At 42.6% G+C, this 21,229-nt stretch overlaps 5 protein-coding genes across 11 annotated transcripts; 1 reads left to right on the top strand and 4 right to left on the bottom strand.

Annotated features, from left to right (window-relative positions):
- Positions 1-2: 2 nt before the first annotated feature.
- On the bottom strand, positions 3-3,042 carry LOC129591893 (uncharacterized). The gene is made up of 4 exons (XM_055487748.1): positions 2,305-3,042; positions 1,900-1,981; positions 960-1,831; positions 3-813 (listed from the first exon to the last, which is right to left on the bottom strand). The coding sequence occupies exons 1-4, from the start codon at positions 2,899-2,901 to the stop codon at positions 682-684; spliced, it is 1,683 nt and encodes a 560-aa protein (XP_055343723.1). The 5' UTR covers positions 2,902-3,042; the 3' UTR covers positions 3-681.
- Positions 3,043-3,238: 196 nt separating this feature from the next.
- Positions 3,239-9,668, top strand: LOC129591919 (DNA repair protein REV1-like). The gene is given in 9 exon segments (XM_055487798.1): positions 3,239-4,100; positions 4,379-5,029; positions 5,032-5,082; positions 5,244-5,525; positions 5,975-6,230; positions 6,952-7,231; positions 7,385-8,337; positions 8,339-8,363; positions 8,657-9,668. Coding segments are annotated over 9 exon segments (3,753 nt in total). The 5' UTR covers positions 3,239-3,514; the 3' UTR covers positions 9,326-9,668.
- Positions 9,669-9,720: 52 nt separating this feature from the next.
- Positions 9,721-10,752, bottom strand: LOC129591918 (saxiphilin-like). The gene is made up of 2 exons (XM_055487796.1): positions 10,469-10,752; positions 9,721-10,313 (listed from the first exon to the last, which is right to left on the bottom strand). The coding sequence occupies exons 1-2, from the start codon at positions 10,656-10,658 to the stop codon at positions 10,114-10,116; spliced, it is 390 nt and encodes a 129-aa protein (XP_055343771.1). The 5' UTR covers positions 10,659-10,752; the 3' UTR covers positions 9,721-10,113.
- A 704-nt stretch (positions 10,753-11,456) lies between these two features.
- Positions 11,457-17,434, bottom strand: LOC129591950 (uncharacterized). 6 transcript variants are annotated; one of them, XM_055487847.1, is made up of 6 exons: positions 15,617-17,434; positions 13,653-14,051; positions 13,491-13,561; positions 13,259-13,426; positions 12,909-13,099; positions 11,457-12,258 (listed from the first exon to the last, which is right to left on the bottom strand). In XM_055487847.1, exons 5-6 carry the CDS (start codon positions 13,006-13,008, stop codon positions 11,648-11,650), a joined length of 711 nt encoding a protein of 236 aa, XP_055343822.1. In that variant the 5' UTR covers positions 13,009-13,099; positions 13,259-13,426; positions 13,491-13,561; positions 13,653-14,051; positions 15,617-17,434; the 3' UTR covers positions 11,457-11,647. The 6 variants fall into 6 exon arrangements, with proteins under 6 accessions (XP_055343822.1, XP_055343821.1, XP_055343819.1 ...); XM_055487846.1 differs by having other exon boundaries at positions 13,259-13,561; positions 13,653-13,689; positions 13,766-14,051; XM_055487844.1 differs by having other exon boundaries at positions 13,259-13,561; positions 13,653-13,923; positions 14,000-14,051.
- A 1,950-nt stretch (positions 17,435-19,384) lies between these two features.
- Positions 19,385-21,216, bottom strand: LOC129592037 (uncharacterized). Of its 2 annotated transcripts, none has more exons than XM_055487979.1 (2): positions 20,428-21,216; positions 19,385-20,239 (listed from the first exon to the last, which is right to left on the bottom strand). In XM_055487979.1, exons 1-2 carry the CDS (start codon positions 20,562-20,564, stop codon positions 19,750-19,752), a joined length of 627 nt encoding a protein of 208 aa, XP_055343954.1. In that variant the 5' UTR covers positions 20,565-21,216; the 3' UTR covers positions 19,385-19,749. The 2 variants fall into 2 exon arrangements, with proteins under 2 accessions (XP_055343954.1, XP_055343955.1); XM_055487980.1 differs by having other exon boundaries at positions 20,477-21,216.
- Between the last annotated feature and the right edge of the window lie 13 nt (positions 21,217-21,229).

Below are 21,229 nucleotides of genomic sequence, written 5' to 3'. Positions count from 1 at the left end.
GATTTTTTATGGGTTTGCTGCGGTTCACAGGTCAACTAATGAACAAACTATCCAGCCAATCAATGCTATACGTGACGAACTGATCCACCGGTTCACTGCGGCTAATACTTTACACAACAATGGCAGCAAAATTCTACTGCTGAATTTGAATACAGCCTATTTTCGGCAGCACAATATTTAGCAATGACCAAGTTTAATCACAAATTTGCAATCAGGGAAAACAGCATTCCGAAATTCCAACTCAGTGCGAAGAAGCAAGAGATATTCAGTGCTACAATACCGTTTTCCCTTAACCAGGCATATCCGTTGACCGTCTGTAACGGTCGCCAATACATTTTGTGTACGATATAAAAAAATAATCCATAGGTCGCTGATTTTTCGTCCGGTCAGCGCATGGCACTGCATGTTCATATTGGAAATCAATCTGGTTGTACAGGGACAAGAAAGCGGATTCTATAGGAGGAATCCCTTATTACCGTCTACTGCCATACGCATTCCTTTCACAGCACGGAACAACTGTAATTTTTAAGTTGCCCAGTCACAATTAAACAGAAACGGAGAACCTGCTAGCCGGTGCCCATAAGCCCGTGCATTCGTTGTCGACTTCCGGAAACAACTGCCTAATCTCGAGCACAAAGCGTACTTCTATGCATCCCATGGAATTCCATAACTACCATAGTATCAACTGAGACGGAGACGATATTGCAGCGCATACAAGGTGATATTCCGCAGAGAGGTCACTTTGAGATATCTGAAGTTCGCTTTGTGCTGTTCTGCTAACAATGGCTCGTCCAGCTGCCACTTCTGCAATACCTGCATTGACAGTAAAAATAGTTATAAAACTGGCCGACTGGATTTGATTGGCGTAAGTCTTGAATATTTAACGTAGCTAAACGTCACTCAAATGACGTCTTGCTGCTCAGCAGTATTCAAAGTCTACAAATGGATTGTACACTTACTTGCAGCAGAATTTTCCTCGCCCTTTTCGATCTTGTTTTCCACTGCAGACGAAGTGAACGCAAATCTTGGGAACTCATTTCCGGGCACAAACTATCTAACTCATTCAAAAAGGAGTCCGTGTCCATCGTACGGATTACGAGGTTTGCTGGTTTCAGCTGTACTCCAAAACAGTTCTCGCGAACGCGATCGCTCGAACCATAGCAATCCTTGCTGAGAAGATCCTGCGATTCCATCAGTGAGCGTACTTCAGCGTCGATCAGCGCCAACTTCCCACACACGTCTCGCCATCCTGAACGGAAACTTACGCGCAGCGGATCGGAATAGTCAAGAAGATCATTCGCCCAAATTGTGCGCTTGTTAATGACGATCATGGGAACGCGCACATTCATGGCTCTTAGCATGGCGACGATCGCGCGAAACGGCGTATACGTCCATTTATCATAAAGCCGTCCGGTGATTATCAGCGCTCTGGTCCTTTGGTTGACCATTTTAAGAAGAGTCAAGGGTAACTTCTCATACTGATATACACGGTCATACGAATCAGGAGCCGTATACACTTTCAAGTCGACTTCAACTTTGATCACTACAGAACTGGAAATCAACAGACGATTCCAGGTTGTGCAAACTCGACGGGATCGCTGTTGGTTAGTTACGTCGAGATAGCACACGATTTCCACAAGAATTTCCGGCAGCATAAAGACCATTTGACTGGAATCACGCGCCAACTGTACAAGGTTGGGTGTTATATCGTGATATGCAAAAAGTCCACGAAAAAAATCCGGCAGCAAAGGAAAAATAAGATTGCTCAAGACCGAGTGTTGCTCCGGCTCCTGCTCAGTGTCCGGCGTTTCAGCCTTCAGCTTTTTCGCACCTAACAGTGAAGTAAAATAGTATTTTTCGGCTAAAAAACGCGGAGTGCCTACAAAGATGCTACAGCACCTGTAGGCAAAGATTCCTGACATGGCCTCTTCCAGTCGTATCTGGAGAATAACGTATTTCGCACAGTTTGAAAAACACCCACCTAGAAAAAGAAAAAAATCATCAAACCGTGTATTGCGCACGTTTCGATTTCTGTATTCATAATTCTTCGTGGGAATTACAGTAGTACTTAATCCGTTTTAGTTATTCAATCAGTTTGTGTACGAGTACGGAAGGATGTACACTACATTCTGGATTTGTGTCAATTTACGCAAATCAGATTTTGCCGACGTTTGTATTGATACGTTCATCAATATTTATTACTTTATAACAAGTAGATAAATTTAAAGAGACGATATCAATACAGACACAGGAAATTCCGTTCAATCCCGTGACCCACAAAGTGACAAATTCTACGATCCTTACGCATTGTGTGGTGGTAATTGCTTTCGTGTCCAAAACAATATAGGTCAGAGTTCCTGCATCATATTTTCCACATCCAACCTTTGCTTCACGGTTCCACATCTTCCAGAATCGAGGATGGGACATCAACGATTTCAGTTCTTGATCATCGGGCAGTTCAATAGTATGCTTACGATATTTCTTCATCGCAGACTGAAACCCATCACCCACAACCTCCACTCTATCGGCCGGCACGACGTCCCGCACCAGCACTCCGTCGACATCTATCTCTACAAACGCATACTGCAGCTCATTGCCATTATCATAGACATCCTTTTGGTTATCATACGCCAGGAGCTTCGCTGGATACCAGCACCACGGATGGTCAGGGGACCGCTGAAACAGTGTGCTTACACACTCTCCCACAACCACGTCGCCAATGTGGCCGTGATCTCGGCATTTTGTAGTAGACACCACATCCGCATGGTGACCGGGGTACCCGAAATCGATCACGAGACTTTTGTCGGAAAGCAAGTCAGCAATTATTCCGTGCTGGACCAATCCATTCTCCTCCAGCTGAACATCTACGGCGCCCAAGCGCCAGACATCGTTTTTCACCATTTGGAAGCAGACCGCACAACCATGTAACTACGTACAATCTTTGAGCTATTGTCTCACAGAAAATTATTGAATCAGAAAATTCGGGGACCGCAGAAGTCCCTAATTTCGAACCATAATTAACCGCAAGGTTTCTTTGTCCAAAACTGCTCCTGCAAAGTGCAAAACACAAACCGAAACCAGACCAGCTACAGTGAAGCAGCCGCCCGATCAAAGCAGCAATAGCAGTCCCCTGAGACGGCAGTCACAAATGTTATCAGTTCGCGTACAAACATGAAAATGCAACGACGCAACGGCAATGTTTTGGTTTTTCCACTTTTTCGAGTTGTGTTACGGACCACGGTACAGATACAGTATACCAGTTTTCGACTTTTCGTCAAAGGTTTCCATATTTTGTGAAGTTTTAATTTTAAAAAGTAAACTCTATTTCTGGTTTAAATCTGGTTTAAATCGAATGTTTTTTATATTTTAGTGCAAAATATTTATAAATTTTTTCTAGATGTGTGTCATCCTGATGTGTTTAAAGTTTAAATTTTTAAAGGCTGAGAAATACAAAATGTGAGAGACTTGGACGAACGGGCACTTCAGTACTTAACGTGCTGTGAATCCCGTGATCATGAACAAGCAGCCTGATAAGGCGTCTGCAACTCCGCGTCTTTTCGACATTTTCAATCTCGCACCTAACCATGCCCCCGCTAAACGAGCGAAGGATGATTTCGAAGAGGATGATCGATGGGGGAATTTTAGTGATTATATGGCTGCCAAGAAGCGCAAGTTGCTGGATCAGTTTCACGGAGATGCGCACTACGCGAAGGCAGCCGCGCAAATGCAAGGTGCTAGTGAAATCTTCAAGGGAGTCGCCATTGCTGTTAACGGTATCACCAGTCCCCCCTCCGACGAGTTAAAGCGCCTTATGATGCTGCATGGAGGCACCTTCCATTTGTATCAGAGTACCAACACCACACACCTTGTGGCCACTAATCTGCCGTTTACCAAAATCAGGCAGCTGCGCGACGAAAAGGTTGTTAAACCCGAGTGGATTGTGGCGAGTGTAAGGGAAGGCAGACTGCTGCCGTGGGAGGATTTTGAGCTGTACCCCAAAACAGATCCTCTGCGCGCTTCCAACAGCGGGAAAGCGGATGCACGAAAGGATGAAAGTGCCAAAAGTAAGTCTGCTGCTACTCTCCGGATTCTGTCAAGAGGTTTGAGATTTCGATTAAATGTAATTTCGTAAAATTAATCCTAAAGATTTATTATCAAAAATTCGTTGTTACATGGCGGTAGTAAATGGTCCACGCTGTTTTATCCTGAATTTTAATTTGGAAGTTTAAATTAAGTAATTTTCAGTATTTGAACGTTAATCGTTAAAATAACGGATCCTTTGTGTCCACGCCTCCAATTTTTGTTACTCAGATGACTGTTGCCTGTTGAAATTATTACGAATTTCAGAAATTCGAATAAATGATCTTTTGTATTTCAGAACCTTTGGAAACTTGCAACCGCACTGATGATGTCCCTGGAAGTATTGTTGCAAATCCCAGAAAGGAAACAGTTGCTCACAAAGCCGGTGATGCGAATTATCTGCAGCAGTTTTATGCCCGTTCGCGTCTGCACCACCTCTCCATGTGGAAGACCGAATCTAAAGAGCTAGTCCGCAGCCTCCAACAAGCTTCCGACCGAACGTTTTCCGGTCGCCAGCGCCTGCGAGAAATGTACTGCTTCCGTGAATCCGTTGATTGCCCGACGGTTATCATGCACATCGACTTTGACTGTTTTTTCGTCTCCGCCGGGCTTATTTCGCGTCCGCACCTGGTCGGTCAACCTGTTGCAGTTTGTCATGCCCGCACCGGCCACGGGAAGGTGTCCGAAGGCGATGAGGAGTTCAACTCCCGTTCAGAGGTGTCTTCTTGTAATTATGAAGCAAGAAAGGCGGGTTTGAAGAATGGGATGTACCTTGGAAAGGCCAAGCAGCTGTGTCCAAATTTGGCGACGATACCGTATGAGTTCGAAAGGTATAAAGCGATATCCACCGTCTTTTACCAAATTATGGCCAGTTTTACACTGGATATCGAAGCAGTTAGCTGTGATGAAATGATCGTTAATTGTACGGATATTTTGCGGGAGACTAAAGCAACGCCGGGGAATTCGCTGCTTTTGTGCGCTCAGGAATTTACGAAAAAACCGGTGAGTTTGGTCCTTTGCATAGTGCAGTACTCGTATATGGAAAAACGGTTTTGCTTTGTTGTTGTTGTATTTAAAAAATTAAAGATCCAATTTGGTGAGCGCGGGAGGGGAGCGAATAATTGCATTTGCGTTAGTTATTTATACGTGTACTTATTAAACAGGTTGCCACGCATCGGCTGGACTGGGGGCTAATCAGTTAATCGCGCGTTTAGCCACGAAAAAGGCCAAACCGAATGGTCACCGTTATGTTCCCGACGAAGAAATTACTGCTTTCATGGCCGACTTTCCTGTGGACGATCTTCCAGGTGTCGGCTATAGTGCATCGGAGAAATTCCAAACTTTGCAACTGAAAACTTGTGGGGATCTAAGAAAAGTCAGCTTGAATGTGCTTCAAAAAGAATTTGGAAAAAAGAATGGGCAGAAATTCTACAATTTTGCACGAGGTACACAGCGAGACTCATCATCGGACTGCAGTAGAAAAAATGCAAGCACGGGCGCAGAGCTTGATGATTAACAACATCTTTATTCAATGAAAAGCTCAGTTTATTCCAGATATTACAGTGGTAATAATACTGGTCGTAAAGCGCTGCGTGGAAATTTGAGTATAGGTGTGATCCAAATTTGCATGGCTTGTGGAAACAATAACCTGCTATAATAGTGGTTTAATAGATAGTGTTTATTTAATACTCCATAAGGTTGTTAAGTATATACAAAGTAGCAGCGGAAGTATCAAATTGGTGAAACAGCAACTGTTTAGAAAAAAAATCTGAATGAAGCTCTGAAATTTTTGTAAAGGTCTTCGTAATTAGATTTGCGTAAGTCTGATATGACTGGCGTGTTTGTATTTCCACGTAGGAACACTACAAAGTAGTAAATCATAGTTTTTGTGCAGGGATGGACGATCGAGAAGTCCAGAATAAACTGCTTCGAAAGTCGGTTTCTGCCGACGTTAACTACGGAATTCGTATGAAAACCGTCGATGAAATGGAAAAGTTCCTGCAGGAGCTTGGTCAGGAAGTACGACGGCGTCTGCAGCAGGCCGGTGTGATTGGGCAGACAATCACGTTAAAACTGTTGGTCCGCCATCCGGATGCACCATTCGAGCCGCCCAAATTTATGGGGTGCGGACACTGCAACGCCGTCAACCGGTCTGTGTCATTAGATTGTAGTCGCCACACCGCTACGATATACGGTCCGGTATACGATACGGTGGGACACTGTACCGCAAGCATATCGTCGAGAAATCAGAGTAGTCGCACTTTTAACGGCCACAAACGGTATACGATATACGCTCGAGTCTTGCCTTCGAAGTGAAACTTGGAAATTTCATTCAGCCTTAGCGCGTTTGTGAGTCCTCTATAGCATTCAGCTCTAAACCCGATTAGAATTGAAACTTCAACTTAGTTTTTGGTACCAAAACTGCTAGATTCGAACTTTGGTGAGTTTCGCTATGGTCATTTGCAGTTAACACATGGCGCTTACGGAGTATCAGTGAAGAGCTTGTTCCAACTGCTCCGTAAGCTTTACATGGTAAATTCAAAAAGCTGCAGTTTCGTTTGTTTTCGAAGAAACTGCTCTCACTTGGTATCAAAAAACTTCTTAGAATTTTGTCTTAGTTTTGAATAACTTCACTCATTGATCAATAATCATCAGAACTTCATAAAACAATTCATAGTTCCGTGGTTTTGGCAACTTCAGCCGTTCAAATCATTGCAACCGCCACCCTGAGCGGTTGCTATTTCGCAGAGCTTAACGGTATGCCACACGATATCTCCGCCTTGTACCGTCAGTCCTATCGTCAAACGGTCCGGTAAGGGTACGCCGTGATGACGTGCAAGAGCCTACTGTATATCGTACCGTCTATCGTAGGCTCTTTTTTACGTGCGACTACAATCTATTGATCCAGGCATCCGATTCGGCGGACGTCGTTGCACGTGAAACGATTGCCTTGTTTAAGAAAAGTGCGGTGGATGTCAAGGAAGTGCGTGGGATTGGAATCATGATCACCCGCTTGACGGAAGTCAAGAAATCAGATTCAGGATTCATCGAAGGAGGTCAGGGTCGATTTGGCCGCGGTGGAGAGATGGATCATGTCAGTGCATTGCCAGGGTCTCCGGCGATGTTTTTGGAGGCTGATCTCGATGATGAAGTAATAATTACAACCTTTTATATCACGGTGGCTGTTGCTCTGAGTTGTATTATGAATTATTTTGTGGCACAGATTGCTTGTGTAATAATTATCAAGCATTAGCAGTTTATTTGACTGCTTTGAGAGGTTTTATAATTATGTTTTGTTTTGCAGGGCTTTGACGAAGCTGGTGAAAGCGCTCCTCCGGCAAGCGCAGCAGACGAAGTGCAGTCCGTTATTACGGTGCACCCATTTCCTAAAATGCCGGTCGATATGCCAGCTGTTGTAGAATCTAAGAAACCAGGTGCACCGTTGGACTTAGTAACGGAAGTTGGCTGGGACCGTGTGTGGAGCATTTTGGCTGCCAGATTTGCTTTAGTTTTGGATAGCAGGAATAAAAGTTCGTGCGCTGGTGACCGTAAACCTATCCTGCTAAACGAAACGCTGTTGAAGAAATTGTGCTGCGGCGAGGAAAGTATCAGTGAAGCCATTCTATCAATAACATCCCAAAAAGAACTTAGCGCCCCGGAGTTGCCTTCGGCGAATATTTCCGATTCTTCCAGTTCTTCAGGCAACAAGGTACCGTTAACGCAGCCGAAAACTTCGACAAACAATCAAAAAGAAGCCACTGATCATTGTGACAAATCTAAAGCGGACCTGGACCGACCGGCTGCGGCCGTATTCAAAGAAATGCTGGATGATGTTGAATGCAAGTTCTGGTTTAATTATTTCGACATTCCAGAAGAGTATGGTATGACAAAATTTCCGCCATCCATGTACGGTGCAACGCTGTGCTACCTGGATGAACCGTTCGTTATTCGCTATCGACAGGAAAAAAAGACGAAAATCACACCGCGGATTATATGGGCAACCTGGCAGCTGAATTCAGTGTGTGCCCCGGAATTTTTGGAGAATTGCTTTTATGAGTTGCGCGTTGTTTGGCGGACCAAAACAGCAGACTTTAGATTTGGCTCCTGTCACGACAACTCAAGCGGAAGGTCAAAAGATAGTCCCATTGACTGTCAGAGGCATCCCTGCCGAATTGCTCAGAAATGGCGGGATGGTGCAAATGTGTCTACGGGTAAAAACACCGCCCAAAGAGATTCCTTTGCTCAAGTCAGGCGTTAATATTGCGCTGCCCAGTCCATCTCAGGTATGGACGACTCTCTTAAGTCACATCATATTCGAAATTTCAGCATTCATTGGGCGGTTTATGGTGACCTGTTTTATGTTTTCAGGGTAGCTGCGTTTTTTATTACTAAACTAGGCAAATATAAACCCGAGCCATCGCTTTTCTGCTTGTAATATTGCGTACAGTTTTATAGATTTGCGTGTGTTTTGTTGAATCCTACAATTTAATTTTGCGGTTATACCCGGAGAAGCGCGATGAATTTTTGCTCTGATAATTTGTTTTTGTAAAATTCGTGCTCTGTTTTTTGTGAATAGGTTGACACAAGCGTGCTGACCAGCTTGCCCGAGGACATTCTGGATGAAATCCTCGTTGTCTATCAGAAAAAGAACGAAAATCCACCGCGGCAAGCTCAACAACAGGACGAGAGCGTCAAGCGAGCCGTTGCCCTGGCGAAACCTAAAAAACCGATCCAGACGACCGTAGTGCGGAGAACGAACTCGCGACGAAAAATCAAACCTGTCATATCCGGCCAGCGTTCCTTAGATGGTTTTATTCAGACTCGTAAAGCCAGTTTATCCCAGCCAACGGAAAAGCCCAAAGAGGAGCACAAGGAGAAACTGGGAGATGATGTGCTGGAGTTATCCATGACAGAGACGGTACCGTCCCGAACGCCGTGCACGTTGTTTGGAGTTAGTGACGACGCCGACGTTCAGGCTCTGCTGGGCGAACTGAGCGCATCGTCATGCATGGATGCTGACCTGCGCTATGCAATCATGTGTTTCGTGGATGAATTATGGGAATATGAGTATTTCTGCAAAGTGGACGCTGTGATGAAATCTTGTTTTAATGTCATTGGCAGATTGAGCGGGGCAAAGAAGGATGGATGGATTGCCATGTATGAAGAGCTGCGCGAGAAGGTACATATGAAATCCAGAGAAGAGTTTTTTGGCAGCACTCTGGTTATTGAAAGCTTCATTGAATAACTGGATTCAGCGGTTATAAATAACGTTTCAAATTTTGTTTTTTTTAAGTTTACAATTTGCAGTTTGTACAGTTTCCGGTTTTTCTGTGTGAGTTGTGCGAAATGACAACCTCTTTAAGTTATACTGTATATGGAAATTAATTTATTCTGTTGTTTACACCGCCGCTGCTCGCAGCCGATGGCTAGTAAAAAACTTATACCAATATGTAAAAGATAAGTCGATCGTTGTATGCTCTCGGTTGGTCTCCTCACTCTCGTGTAACCGCCACCGCAGCGTGTCTAAGTATTCACGAATCTTAATGCTTCCTGTTGTGAAATGTGCACAGAATGTAATAACAACCTGTAAACCCAGAATCATAAACATCTGCTTTTTAAGTAAATTTTCTTGAAAAGCGCCAGTTTTTAAGGATATCTTATTCAGCTTTTAGACCTTCGCCCATGTATTTACACAGTACACGGGGAAAAAAGGCGATTTGTTACCTCATGATATCGCGTTGTAAATGCAAACACATTTCTTATTCTTACAAGCTGGTGAATTTTGCGTTACGTTAAACAAAGGAAAGTCCTTTGTGTCCGTGCAAAGTCCCGCCCAAGTATTGTACTTGTACATGCATACTGTAGTATGATACTATGTCCGAAAATAACATACCAGGAATTTGTAAGCAGATTTATGTAGGTACGAGTACGGTGGTACATAATATTATAACAACATTATTGGGTAGCCCAAGAGCGTCATATAAATCACTGATCAGGATACCACAGTCGGAAGATAGTGTTTACGTAGTGAATTCAGCAGTCCATGCTTTTGCATCTGACGGTCAGATTCACTGTCTGAGCGCAGTTGGGGCGAGGTTTTCCAGGGCTAGCGAACGCCGTGATCTGCTGTCCGGTTTCAGGATTGGCGCACCATGACTGACCGGTGCTACCCCAGGACTGCAGTTTGTTGAATTTCCCTTTGGAATCGCATTGCGGCATATACGTGCCGGGTGCTGCAAATTTTTTAGTTCAGCTTAATTTATACTTGGTAAAGTATACGAGTATTGTAAGGGGTATGAATATCTACTAATTCCAATCATAACCGGCTTTTTATTTCTAATTAAATAAGGCGTTCTCGTTCAGTGTCCGATTAAAGGCCGGCACATACCATTGCGCCTCTGGGCTTCTTTTTTTGCTTCCTGGCAGGAGCAGCGTCCACTATTCTTCCAACCATTCAAGTCTTTATTTTCGTTTTCAGCTCCTGGTAGGCTTAGCTGCGCCATTTTGAAGCACTCCTTCGATGCAACATAGCTTCCGGTCAGGCACAGGACACCCACATAAATCATGAAATAGCGCATCCTGAAAGTTGATTCTATGTGTGGTTTTGCTATTTAGTTAGCTGGTGACGGGTGACTTCGATAAATATAATTAAAATTGACGCTATCACGAATAAAGCAGACGGTTTTTATTCACTCTGGGGTTTTACGAAGTAGTTCAAGGCTGCATCTGTTTGTTGCTTCGAGGTTATTGTTGTTAAACTGCAGGAACAACAGCAACGTCCACAGTAATAACTCCTTGTCTTACGTACAGTCTTGCTTAAACTACTTATGGTTAATCGGAAGGCGTACTGTTACTTATTATGAGTAAATTCCGCAGGATGCACACGTACACTGCACATTCTATAAAGTTGAAAACTAGTTTTTGTGCCTATACTGCCAACACAAAGCAATTAAAATCATCTGGGGACCTGCCATAACGGTATATAGTACATCATATCTATATACGCCCTGATGAATTTTCTGATATTGGAGAGATTGGAAAGAATGAAATTGGTTTCTTTATTCCAAGCAAACTGTTGCAAATTAATTTCCTGAAGGCGTCAGAACGTGCAGTAAAGGCTTGATGTAGCAGCTTATTCCTATATACGTTGTAGCATGCCTTGTATCGAATTCACGGCGTACCGTATACAAGCACTTTCGGTAAATTTACATTTACCTATGCCAGCAGCTGCGCAAAAATTCCGCAGAAGTAAAAATTCCGAATCTATTGATTATCCGATGAAAAAATCTCAAAAACAGAAGTAACTAATTACTGTGCACAACCGTAAATCAAGAATGTGAGCACCATTTGTCTGGAACCTTCGCAGGCATGCAGCGCAACGCAATAATGTATTAATGTGTAATTTCAATATATAAAAGTCCATACAAGTTTGTCAAGCCATCAGTGATATATCGCGAATCTAATACGTAGAAATCGTTGTAATGAAGTTCAGATGTTGAAGAATGAATCGATGAATGAATCGCCAGTAAAACGATGTATAATGATATTAATTACGGCGGCACCGTCATCACGCGTCTTCATGCACAATAAACTTGGCATTGTATGCCGGCGGATCGGAGTGCAGCATCCGCACGCGCTCCGTCTGGGCGTGGTATGTAACCTCCCCCCGCGACGTCGACGTCGTTCCGCGTACCTCTGCATCCTCACTGCGACGGCCGGCGTTCGGCGCCGCGGCGGTGGCGTCAGCGGCGTTTTGTGCCCCGTTAATCCAGATGACCGTGCTGAGGATGACCCCGAAAGCCAACGCCAGACGGGCAGCCATGAAGCTCAGATGACTGATAGTGTACATCCACTCCAGCCCGGTGACCTGGCCATCCGTAGGGCTGAGATCGCCCCACTCCTTTCGGCGGATCTGTCCCATCACCTGGTTAAGCAGACCACCGTCTTCCTTGCCGTACTTGTACATCTCCCCGAATCCCAGCATGATCAGGGCAAAGGGCACGACCATGATCACAATGAGACGACGCAGCTGGTCCGGCGACTGGATCGCGTCCCATTTCGCGGCGATGTCACGGGCGGTGACCGTGGTTAAGTAGCCAACGTACATAAGGAGCAGGCCCATAAAATAGCTGTAGCCATGCAGGAAGGCGAAGTCCATATACGGCAGCATGCATGTCACTGAAAAACACCATACATGATCTCTGAGATTCAGCGCTAGCTGCGATTTAACTTTCGAGTGCAGTATTGTACATAACTATGTAATAAGAGTAATACGGTCACTAATACCACACGAACCAGCTTCACTAGCCCTGTCCGATCAAGCAATAATCATTGTGGTATAATATAAGAGCGATGCGTAAAAATATTGCTGCTAATATAGAATACTCTTTGTGATAAAGAAATTTACACATAGAATAATTATTTACAGTATTGATAGATGACAAAACGGTTATAGCAAACACCACACACACGGCATGGTTGTGCTTCACGCTTGCCAACGGATTAAACCATGAATACATAGCGAAAATAGGGTCAGATTTAAGTATAGAACCAGGTGATAATTATTATGCTCATTCTGGGATCAGTAAGGTAATTGGCGTCGACAATGCACGTAATCGTGCATTAGGTCTTCTTGGAGTGGTACTTGTCTACTTCATAAATGCGCAATAGTACCATGTACTTGTACACCGTTTATAACTGTGTACTGTGTAGTGGTGCACTGTAGTAAATAAATCAGTATTAAACGCAGGCAACGCGTGATGCGTCAACGTGTCATGAACAGGCCCACAAAGATTATTAATGAAAGCACCTCCATGGAAATTACTTACATGGTACGGTCATGCCGAAGATGACAAATCCCATACCAGCCAGCAGAAATCCAACTCCTCTTAGCTCCTGGAGCCCGATGCGAGTGACCTTTAGAACCATGTTGTGGTCTAACTGGTCGGTTCGACAATCAGCCCAGTGACCAACGTTTAGAAAATCGTGTCCGTATTGCGACCAATAGCACTGCGATATCCTACAATTATCCAAAGTATCAGTAAACTAAAAATAAATGCTTTTAGATGGGAGAAACTGCAGTTAACGACAAAGAGCAGAGATGGTGCAGTGTCGAAATATGTGCCACAGGATCTAGTGTCTAATCGTGCAATTTCACAAATTAATCTGATTCATTCACCTGAGATTCACACAGCTCGGCGAGGAATGAGTGGAGCTGGTTAGCGGTGGGTGAAATCGATAACGTGTGCACGGTGATCTTCCTTCAGTTCCTTGTTTTACATTGTCGGATGGGAGCCGGTGGGCGTTCCTTGTGGTTGGTTATCTATTAATTTCTCCCAACATCTTGCTAAACACCGGCAGTATTGTAAGGTATGTAGGCAGCCGCAGCGGAGCTCCGGGATGTACTCTACCGTGATCCAGAGAATACGCTTGTTTTCGACGCAAAGGCGCGCGTTGTATCACTTCCGCCACATCGCACGGTCTAATTACAAAAATGGCTCAGACGGTACAAAAAGTCGGCCGCGGAAAGGACACTTTTTCTGTCCATCCGGCTTTTTATGCGATTAACTTACCATCCCGGAAGCGCTCGGTCTGGTGCACGCTGTTTTCCTGGATATGGGTATGATGATTATTGCAAACCGTTAATCTTGTTATTCAAACGCTATGTTGATCGGAAACGGCATACATGACTGCACTTTCGGCTTCCACGATGAATTACTCGCATGTCAGCGAATTGCAGTAATAATTAAAGGCGATTGCACATACTCCAAGCTCGGAAGAAATTATCATAATCCCAAATCGTAATCCAACAAGTCAGCCAGAGCAACAAGGAACAATCTACACCTGCAATTACTCTCGAGCGCAAGTATTTTTCCACACAATTTGCGCATTTTAAATACATTCGAGCACTTTTACTCACGCTGCAATCCAGACAGCGGATCGGAAGCCACTATAACTCAGACGAGATATATCTGTAATATAGAATATTTTTTCACAATAATCTGTAATTATAATATTTTTTCACATATTATTTTTTTTGTGCACAACCTGCTCAGACACAAAATTCCTTGTCTTGTAACTTGCAGAAACTAAAGATGCAAATTTTAAGCGGGAAGCGGTAACACTACCGGAAGTTCTGGAAACGATCGTATAACCAGTATTGGTTACCAGACAACTGCCGCCACATGGAAATACTGTATTACAAACCGCCAAATTGCAAGTTACAAATTGCCGCAGTTCGAGTACAATTTTCAGCCCTAAAAAAGGGATACATTGGATCTTTTTCTAACAAATCTTTCGTAAGACCATTTCAACGTTTCGGAAATTCGCCTACAAATGTATTACCGCTTTATTGCTTTTAAGTAAATTTTTTAAGTACCGCTTTATTGCTTTTAAGTAAATTTAGGTTTAAATTTTTTTATTGCTTTTAAGTTTGAATGAGTGTTGCCATTATTCAAAATTACTGTGATTTCAGCACAGCAACAGATAATCCTACCGGTGGCTTCAAGGCTGGTCGAAATCGATTTATTAGTTCTACAGACACACCTGGTTATGGATGCGCCTGCCGTATGTGCCGGTAAGGATACAGGAATAGAAGTATTAGATACTAATAGAAATACGAAGCAATTTACGAAGGATCATGGTACTAGCTGTGAAGAGCACACATCTTTCATCTTTGCCGGCCATGCATACAAAGACCATTTCGGTTTGATGTATAGATAGTATGCTTTGCTACGAGCACAACGTTTAGGGTTTGTCAGCTTACCGATCTCAAAATAACAAAATGTAAGTGCTAAAAAGCAAAGTAAAACCAAATACATGGTTTCTCATTTCTGCGGCAAATGTTTATTTATAAGTCACGTAAAATTAAGTCTTAGAAATTTTCTCGACTCTGCAGCTACAAGCAAGTACGGAACCGGAGCTGGTTTCAGAATGCTGAGTTTTCAGAATATTGAACGAAGCCATACTGTCATTTAATTGTTTATAATATTATAGCTATGTATTAGCTAAACATTAGCGCGTTAAATGTGTATCAATATGCGTAAGAAGTAAATCCGGGATACGTAGTACGGTATTTTTACTCGCCTGTTTTTACTCGCGGCACAAGGTATTAAGTATTCAAACAAGTCAGTTAGCTTTACCATTAACTGATAGCTGTACCAAGGTATATAAGAAATTAATATCTCCTTTATCCTTTATACCGAACCCGGTTCTATGGCAAGCAATTTTTTGACGTGCTTTAGACATCGTCGGAGCACAACACGCCGTCTTTAGAACGGTATACTTTTTATGTACATTTTCACGTCTAAAATACTTGGTCTACGGAACTATATTATGGCTTTTTGAAACTCAAAAAACACCCATCCAAAGGACATCTTTTGGATGAAGAATACATGGGCGCTTTTTTCGCGAATAGAACCGGGGAACTCCTTTATACCGTGGCTGTACGAGGATGAGTAATTGAGTACTGCACATTACTAGTCTTTAATATATGCAAAGATTTGCAGAGCTGATCTTAAATAAAAATATTACTGACCTTTAAGACAGTTTTCACATTATCAGCCGCACCCCGTGTCTTCTTCATTCAAAAGATGTCCTAGGATGGGTGCTTTTTGAGTTTCAAAAAGCCATAATATGGTTCCGTAGACCATGTATTTTAGACGTAAAAATGTACATAAAAAGGGGCTCCATAAGTATACTGAAACATGCCGTTCTAAAGACGGCGTGTTGTGCTCCGACGATGTCTAAAGCACGTCAAAAAACTGCTTGCCGTAGAACCGGGTAAGTGATTGCAATCACAGAAAACTGACGTGTCACCTTGCAGACGTAAATTGCTACAAAGTGCGTACATCAAACACGCGTCCTGCAGTGCGATGAACGTTCTGCATCTGACGAAACCTCGAGATAACGCCTAACCGGCGTCATTGCAGTCTGCAGATAATCATTAAAAATTTAAAAAAGATCATGTTTCTCCTGCTTTGTTTTGCTGTGCATAAGTCACCAGTTTTTGCTCTGAAATTCATGGTAATCGCTTTTAAAATCAAACAGCAGTCGACCGACCTGACTTTAAAGAACTTTAAAAGCAGTTAAAAAGTAGAACTCGTTACACAGCTAATTTAGTATTAGTTAAAAGTAGGCAGACAGACAAGGGGAAAAAAATAAAGGTAAAAGAGTACTGCCTCAACTCTTCGTGCCGGTATTGTTATGAAAATTCACCGAAATCAATATAGCATTTTCTCACAACTTATCGTTAGTGAACTCGCACTTGCATTACTTTTTTGTATGTGGATGGCTGATGCCCGTAACTAGATGTACCTTTTAGAAGAATTATCGTACTAAGTATACTTGTGGGATAATTCTGACTCGCTCGTTACACATTGAAATTTAAACCCAGATTTGAATCTTAGACCGTTAGCTCAAGCAGATTTGCGGCATAGGTATTTTGCAATATGTCAATAATTGTACAAAATTTTGATAACAAATGTTAACCATGTTATTTATGTAGTTCTAGCGAAATATCTATAGAACTGTAATCGTACGACAGCACGAAATAATTTATTAAACGGTTAAATTATTTTTTGTAAATATTGAGCGACTGTTAAAAAATACATTAAGTATAAAGTATATTATAGAAAAGATTTTATACCATAATGCGCTGCCATGGCGACTGAAGATATAAGAAACAAAGGAGGGAAAACACACATAAGTACGACTTAACGAGAATTGACTGTCATTAAGATGTATTGTACTTGAAATGTACGTAATGAAAATTTCAGATTTCGCAAGGTAATTTTTTAAGGAATTGTGTATATGAAAGCTGCAGTAAAATCTTCGGTGAAAGAAGTAAAGATCGAGTGAATTAAGGAAGAAATCCACACAATAACGAACGTATACCAGGAGCTAACCGTAAACAGAAAATTTTAGTAGATCCTATTTGCGGATTACCACTCGAGGAAGCCTAGAATAATACTAGTACGGTTAAATAAATTCCCTGATAAACATTAAAGGTCAGCCAGTGTAAGGAAAAGAACAAGCAATTGATGGGAAGAAATATACGAACGATTACCCAATTAAGTACAGAATTCCTACGTTAGCCACAACAGAGAGTTAAGATGATATAATAATAATACTAAGTAGTTATAATCATAAGACTGGTTAGAAGGAATAAGTGAAAATGACGTTTATACTGTACGGCCGTTTAGGAGGTTATCATTGACGGTGCTAGCTTCGCCACGATCTTCTGCACAGTATCGGCAAGTAGTTCAACATCGCCGTCGTTGTTGACCATGTGAACGGAAACTATTCCGGGGGGTTTCTGTGAGAAAAACAGAAGCTCGTGGTTGTGGTGTAGATCCTCTATATACTGTTGCGTAATTTTTGTCTTCTCCGGACAGCCACGGGAACGAATTCGGGCAAGTGCGTTTTCTGGCATTGTCCGGACGTAAAGAATATGATGTTCAGACGGGGATCGTGTTCGCTCATAATGCCGGTATGTGCGCTGCAGTTCCTCGAACGCTGATTGAGGCAGCCAGCCTGCACGGAATCCCATCCGAGCGAAATACAGGCGGAACTGTATGGGGATCGCTCTAGGAAAATCCGGTTATGTGTGGTTTTTCCCGTATTGATGATAGTACTGTATAAATTTTCTCTCTCGATCAAGGACTGCAGTGCAACACGCTGGAAATCCGCTCCAGCATGGGCGGGGTTCAAATAAAATTCATTCAGAAGGTTACGCCCATTCGCATTTTGCCACTGCTCAACGGGTTCAAAGACCACGCGCTCTCCCAGTTTCAGTAACTGGTTTAAAAGAGTTGTTTTTCCAGAGCCAATGTTGCCTTCCATGTAGAAAAGCCGCATTCTTGCGCGAAATTTTTACGAAGTCTGAGTGTTCAGTTGTTTTTACGATGAATAAGTACTGAGCACTTGCGGTACACATCGAACCCCTCTCCGATTTATGCGTGTCTCGTTGCTAAGTACTACGAGAGCTCTGCGTTAACGACATTTAATGCTTTCAGCATTAAATGGCTTTAAAAGCAGTTAAAAAGTAGAACTCGTTACCAATTCCCACTATAGCTGTTCTCCGAGTTTATTGCATTGTGTTCATATTTGCTTGTTGTTGTAGAGTCTATAATAACCATGGCCAGCAGAAATGTATTAGTTCTGGGTTTTGTGCTGGTTGCTGCAGTTTCGTTATAACTGCCGCGCATTTAATTTTTTCTCGAATAGAACCGGGTTATCAGATGCCCAAGCCTTATGCACCTTGCCCAAGCATACGGTACACAAAATTTAATAAAATCTTGTTGGTACACATCAATGTAGAGTAAGGGCAGATCGAAAGAGTTATTGTGTTTGTGCGACCGTAGTAACTGTACGAGTACTCGCCTTGGCACAACGTGAATCCTCCGTGACCCTTACGTCATTCCCTTTCCAAGTTAACCACACGATTTTAACCGCACGCAAGTGCAAAGTGCAAACCAAACTTTTGTGGTAATCAATGGGTTGGCGGCCGCATTGCTTGTTTCTTCTTTCGAGTAGAAGCAGACGCGGACGGCGGAAGTCTAAATGATGAAAGTCTAAATTGTGGAATACCAAAAACCATATATCTATAAGTATCTACGAGGGGACTTAAATAAGTAATGCGGATCGTATATACGATATGAAACTAGAAATATGACTGTAATTATTTTTATTAAATAGAGCATCCAAAACTGTATCAGTAGGCTCATGGCCGGGTCATTGCCCGCTCTCGGTGGCAGTCAGCATAAGTCAGAGCACTGCTCGATAATGCGAATTTTCACAATTAAAAATGACGCACATGCCGGAGCCGAGTTTTACATCATTATTAATTTTTTGTTTCTATCTTTTGAATCAGAGTACGAGCGCAAAAGATGCGTAAGGAGTGTATAAATAGTACGTTAAAAATATTAGATTAAATGTGTGCATCTTGGATTCCATAAAAGTTTAAAAGCAGTATTTATTTAAGTACCCTCGTATAATATTTTAATGTTCTTATCATATTGAATCTCATATTGGCTTATTCATATGATTGTTATTTTGAATCTCATATTGACTTATTTTATTTTGAATTGAACATTGAGCATTGGCATTGCTATATCGCTTTCGTGTGACCTTTCTCATCACTGCACATTATTTTTTTCGTTTTTGATGTTTCGTGTGGTTGTGAGATTCTTGGTGCTCATATTTCTTTAATGCTACGTCGGTATAAGAACCCTTAAACAAAGAGCAGTGTTGGGTATTGACCCCTACTAGCCAGTATTTCCAGACTCAGAAGCAACGCCGTATTTTGGAAACATAATACGTAAACTTAAGCGCTTTCACAGTGTTCATGCAAGTATTCGCAAGAACAGAAAAAACAATAAAATTTTAAAAAAGCGACATATAAGTACAAATATTCAACACGCACACGTCCAATTTTAAGTGTACCATGCTGGCACGGTGGCACGAATGTTATTACAAGATAGACGATATCATTAGCGGTATAGTTATGGTGAGTTTTAAGTATATATACCGTTAAAAGAGACGCATAAGCTTGCTAGATTCTACAAAGATAATGAATGAATTAAAAAAAAATAAGGGGTTACAAAATGTCTATGGGGCTGCCTATCCCCACTGCGGTGATAAGGTACTAGACCATCGTTATCCTCTGCGCTACGCCAATCCGGGAGCATTCAGCTTCACACGTTCGTTGTCAACCTTGTACATGGCAGTATTTCGTCCGCTTTCACCACCATCAGTGTCCTCCACTGGGCCGACCTTGTGGGTACGCAGGATCCAGATGGTCGTCGCGATCAGCAGTCCGAACATCAAGCCGTAGCGGATGACCTCGTAGAACAGGTTGATGAAGGTGTACAACCAATACAGCGTGGACACCTGCTGATCCGAGGGACGGAGATCACCCCAGTCTTTTTTGCAACCTGGTTCAGGACCTGATTGCAGAGGCTGGCATCGTAGAAAAACACGGCAATCAGACCGATTGCAAAGGTCATGCGCAGCATTAGCTGGCGGACGTCCACGCTCAGGGCCAGTCCATCCTGTGCTGCGAAGGCCACGCGGAGTGACGCAACAACAAGTATCAGCGGCAGCGTATAGTTCACGATATGCAGGAGGGCGTACTCGTGATACGGCAGAATGCATGTTGCTACAATGAAAATGTCGATGTGGTTACATTTTTTAATTGCTTTTCAAAAAAAAGGATAAAACCGTTGTGATTTTAGTGACTCTGAGGTTCAAGCAGCTTGAAAGCAAATGCTCTTTTACCAACTTCTAATTAATGTAAACTTCTTGATCCTTAGTTTAGAATTCTAGAAGCTGACAACTGAAAAGTACCCTAAATCCAAACCACAGGATCCATCCATACCAGCAAACTGGGACTTACTCGGAATAGCTAAAGCGATGATCAGCAAAGCCAGACCACCGCAACCATATCCAACAAACTGCAGTTCAGCCACTCCACCACCGGCCATTTGCAGGTGAAGATTTTATCAGATAAAGGCTAGTTTACAACTACTTCACACTGGAATTAGAAATATTTCCCATAAAGAAAAGTTATCGCCGTATACGTCGTAATACAGTTTCAAGTTAGCACGGCTTTTGTTTACTATGGGAGAACATTCGTGACCTTTCACAAATTCCATAAAAGCACCCGAAAAGCGGTAATACTGTAACACCAAAAAGCGGTCAGAGTAGTGACATGAGTAATGAAGAAAGCCAGCAACAAACGCTTTGCCTGTCGGGACTAGGAGCAACAACCAACGCGCTCCATAACGTTATGTTATCGTCCGCGCCGGCTGGATCGATTAGTAAGAGGTTGGATTCCGAGGTTGCCAATAATTATACGGTACAGAAAAGAAGAACCACGGCAAAAACGGCAGTGTACGACTGGAACGATTTGGGCTAATTTTGGTGAAGTAAAACTATATACCTACCGCAATTTAAAATGAATCAATGCAGTATCTACTATCTAGCATAGCACCCTTTGGGTACGGGATGTGGTGTTAGAATCGGTGCATGAACCATTATTTAAGAAGTACTCGTACGTTTAACCCAACTGTAAGCACATTCATGGGTAAGATTACAGGATATTTTTCCATCGCTACCTTGAAGACCACTACGTCTTTATCCACTATAC

This window comes from Paramacrobiotus metropolitanus, unplaced genomic scaffold (genome assembly GCF_019649055.1).
Source record: "Paramacrobiotus metropolitanus isolate TYO unplaced genomic scaffold, Prichtersi_v1.0 Parri_scaffold0000049, whole genome shotgun sequence".
In the NCBI taxonomy this organism is placed as follows: Eukaryota; Metazoa; Tardigrada; class Eutardigrada; order Parachela; family Macrobiotidae; genus Paramacrobiotus; species Paramacrobiotus metropolitanus.
Note: the sequence above shows the minus strand (reverse complement) of the source record. Positions and strands in the feature narration are given on the sequence as shown.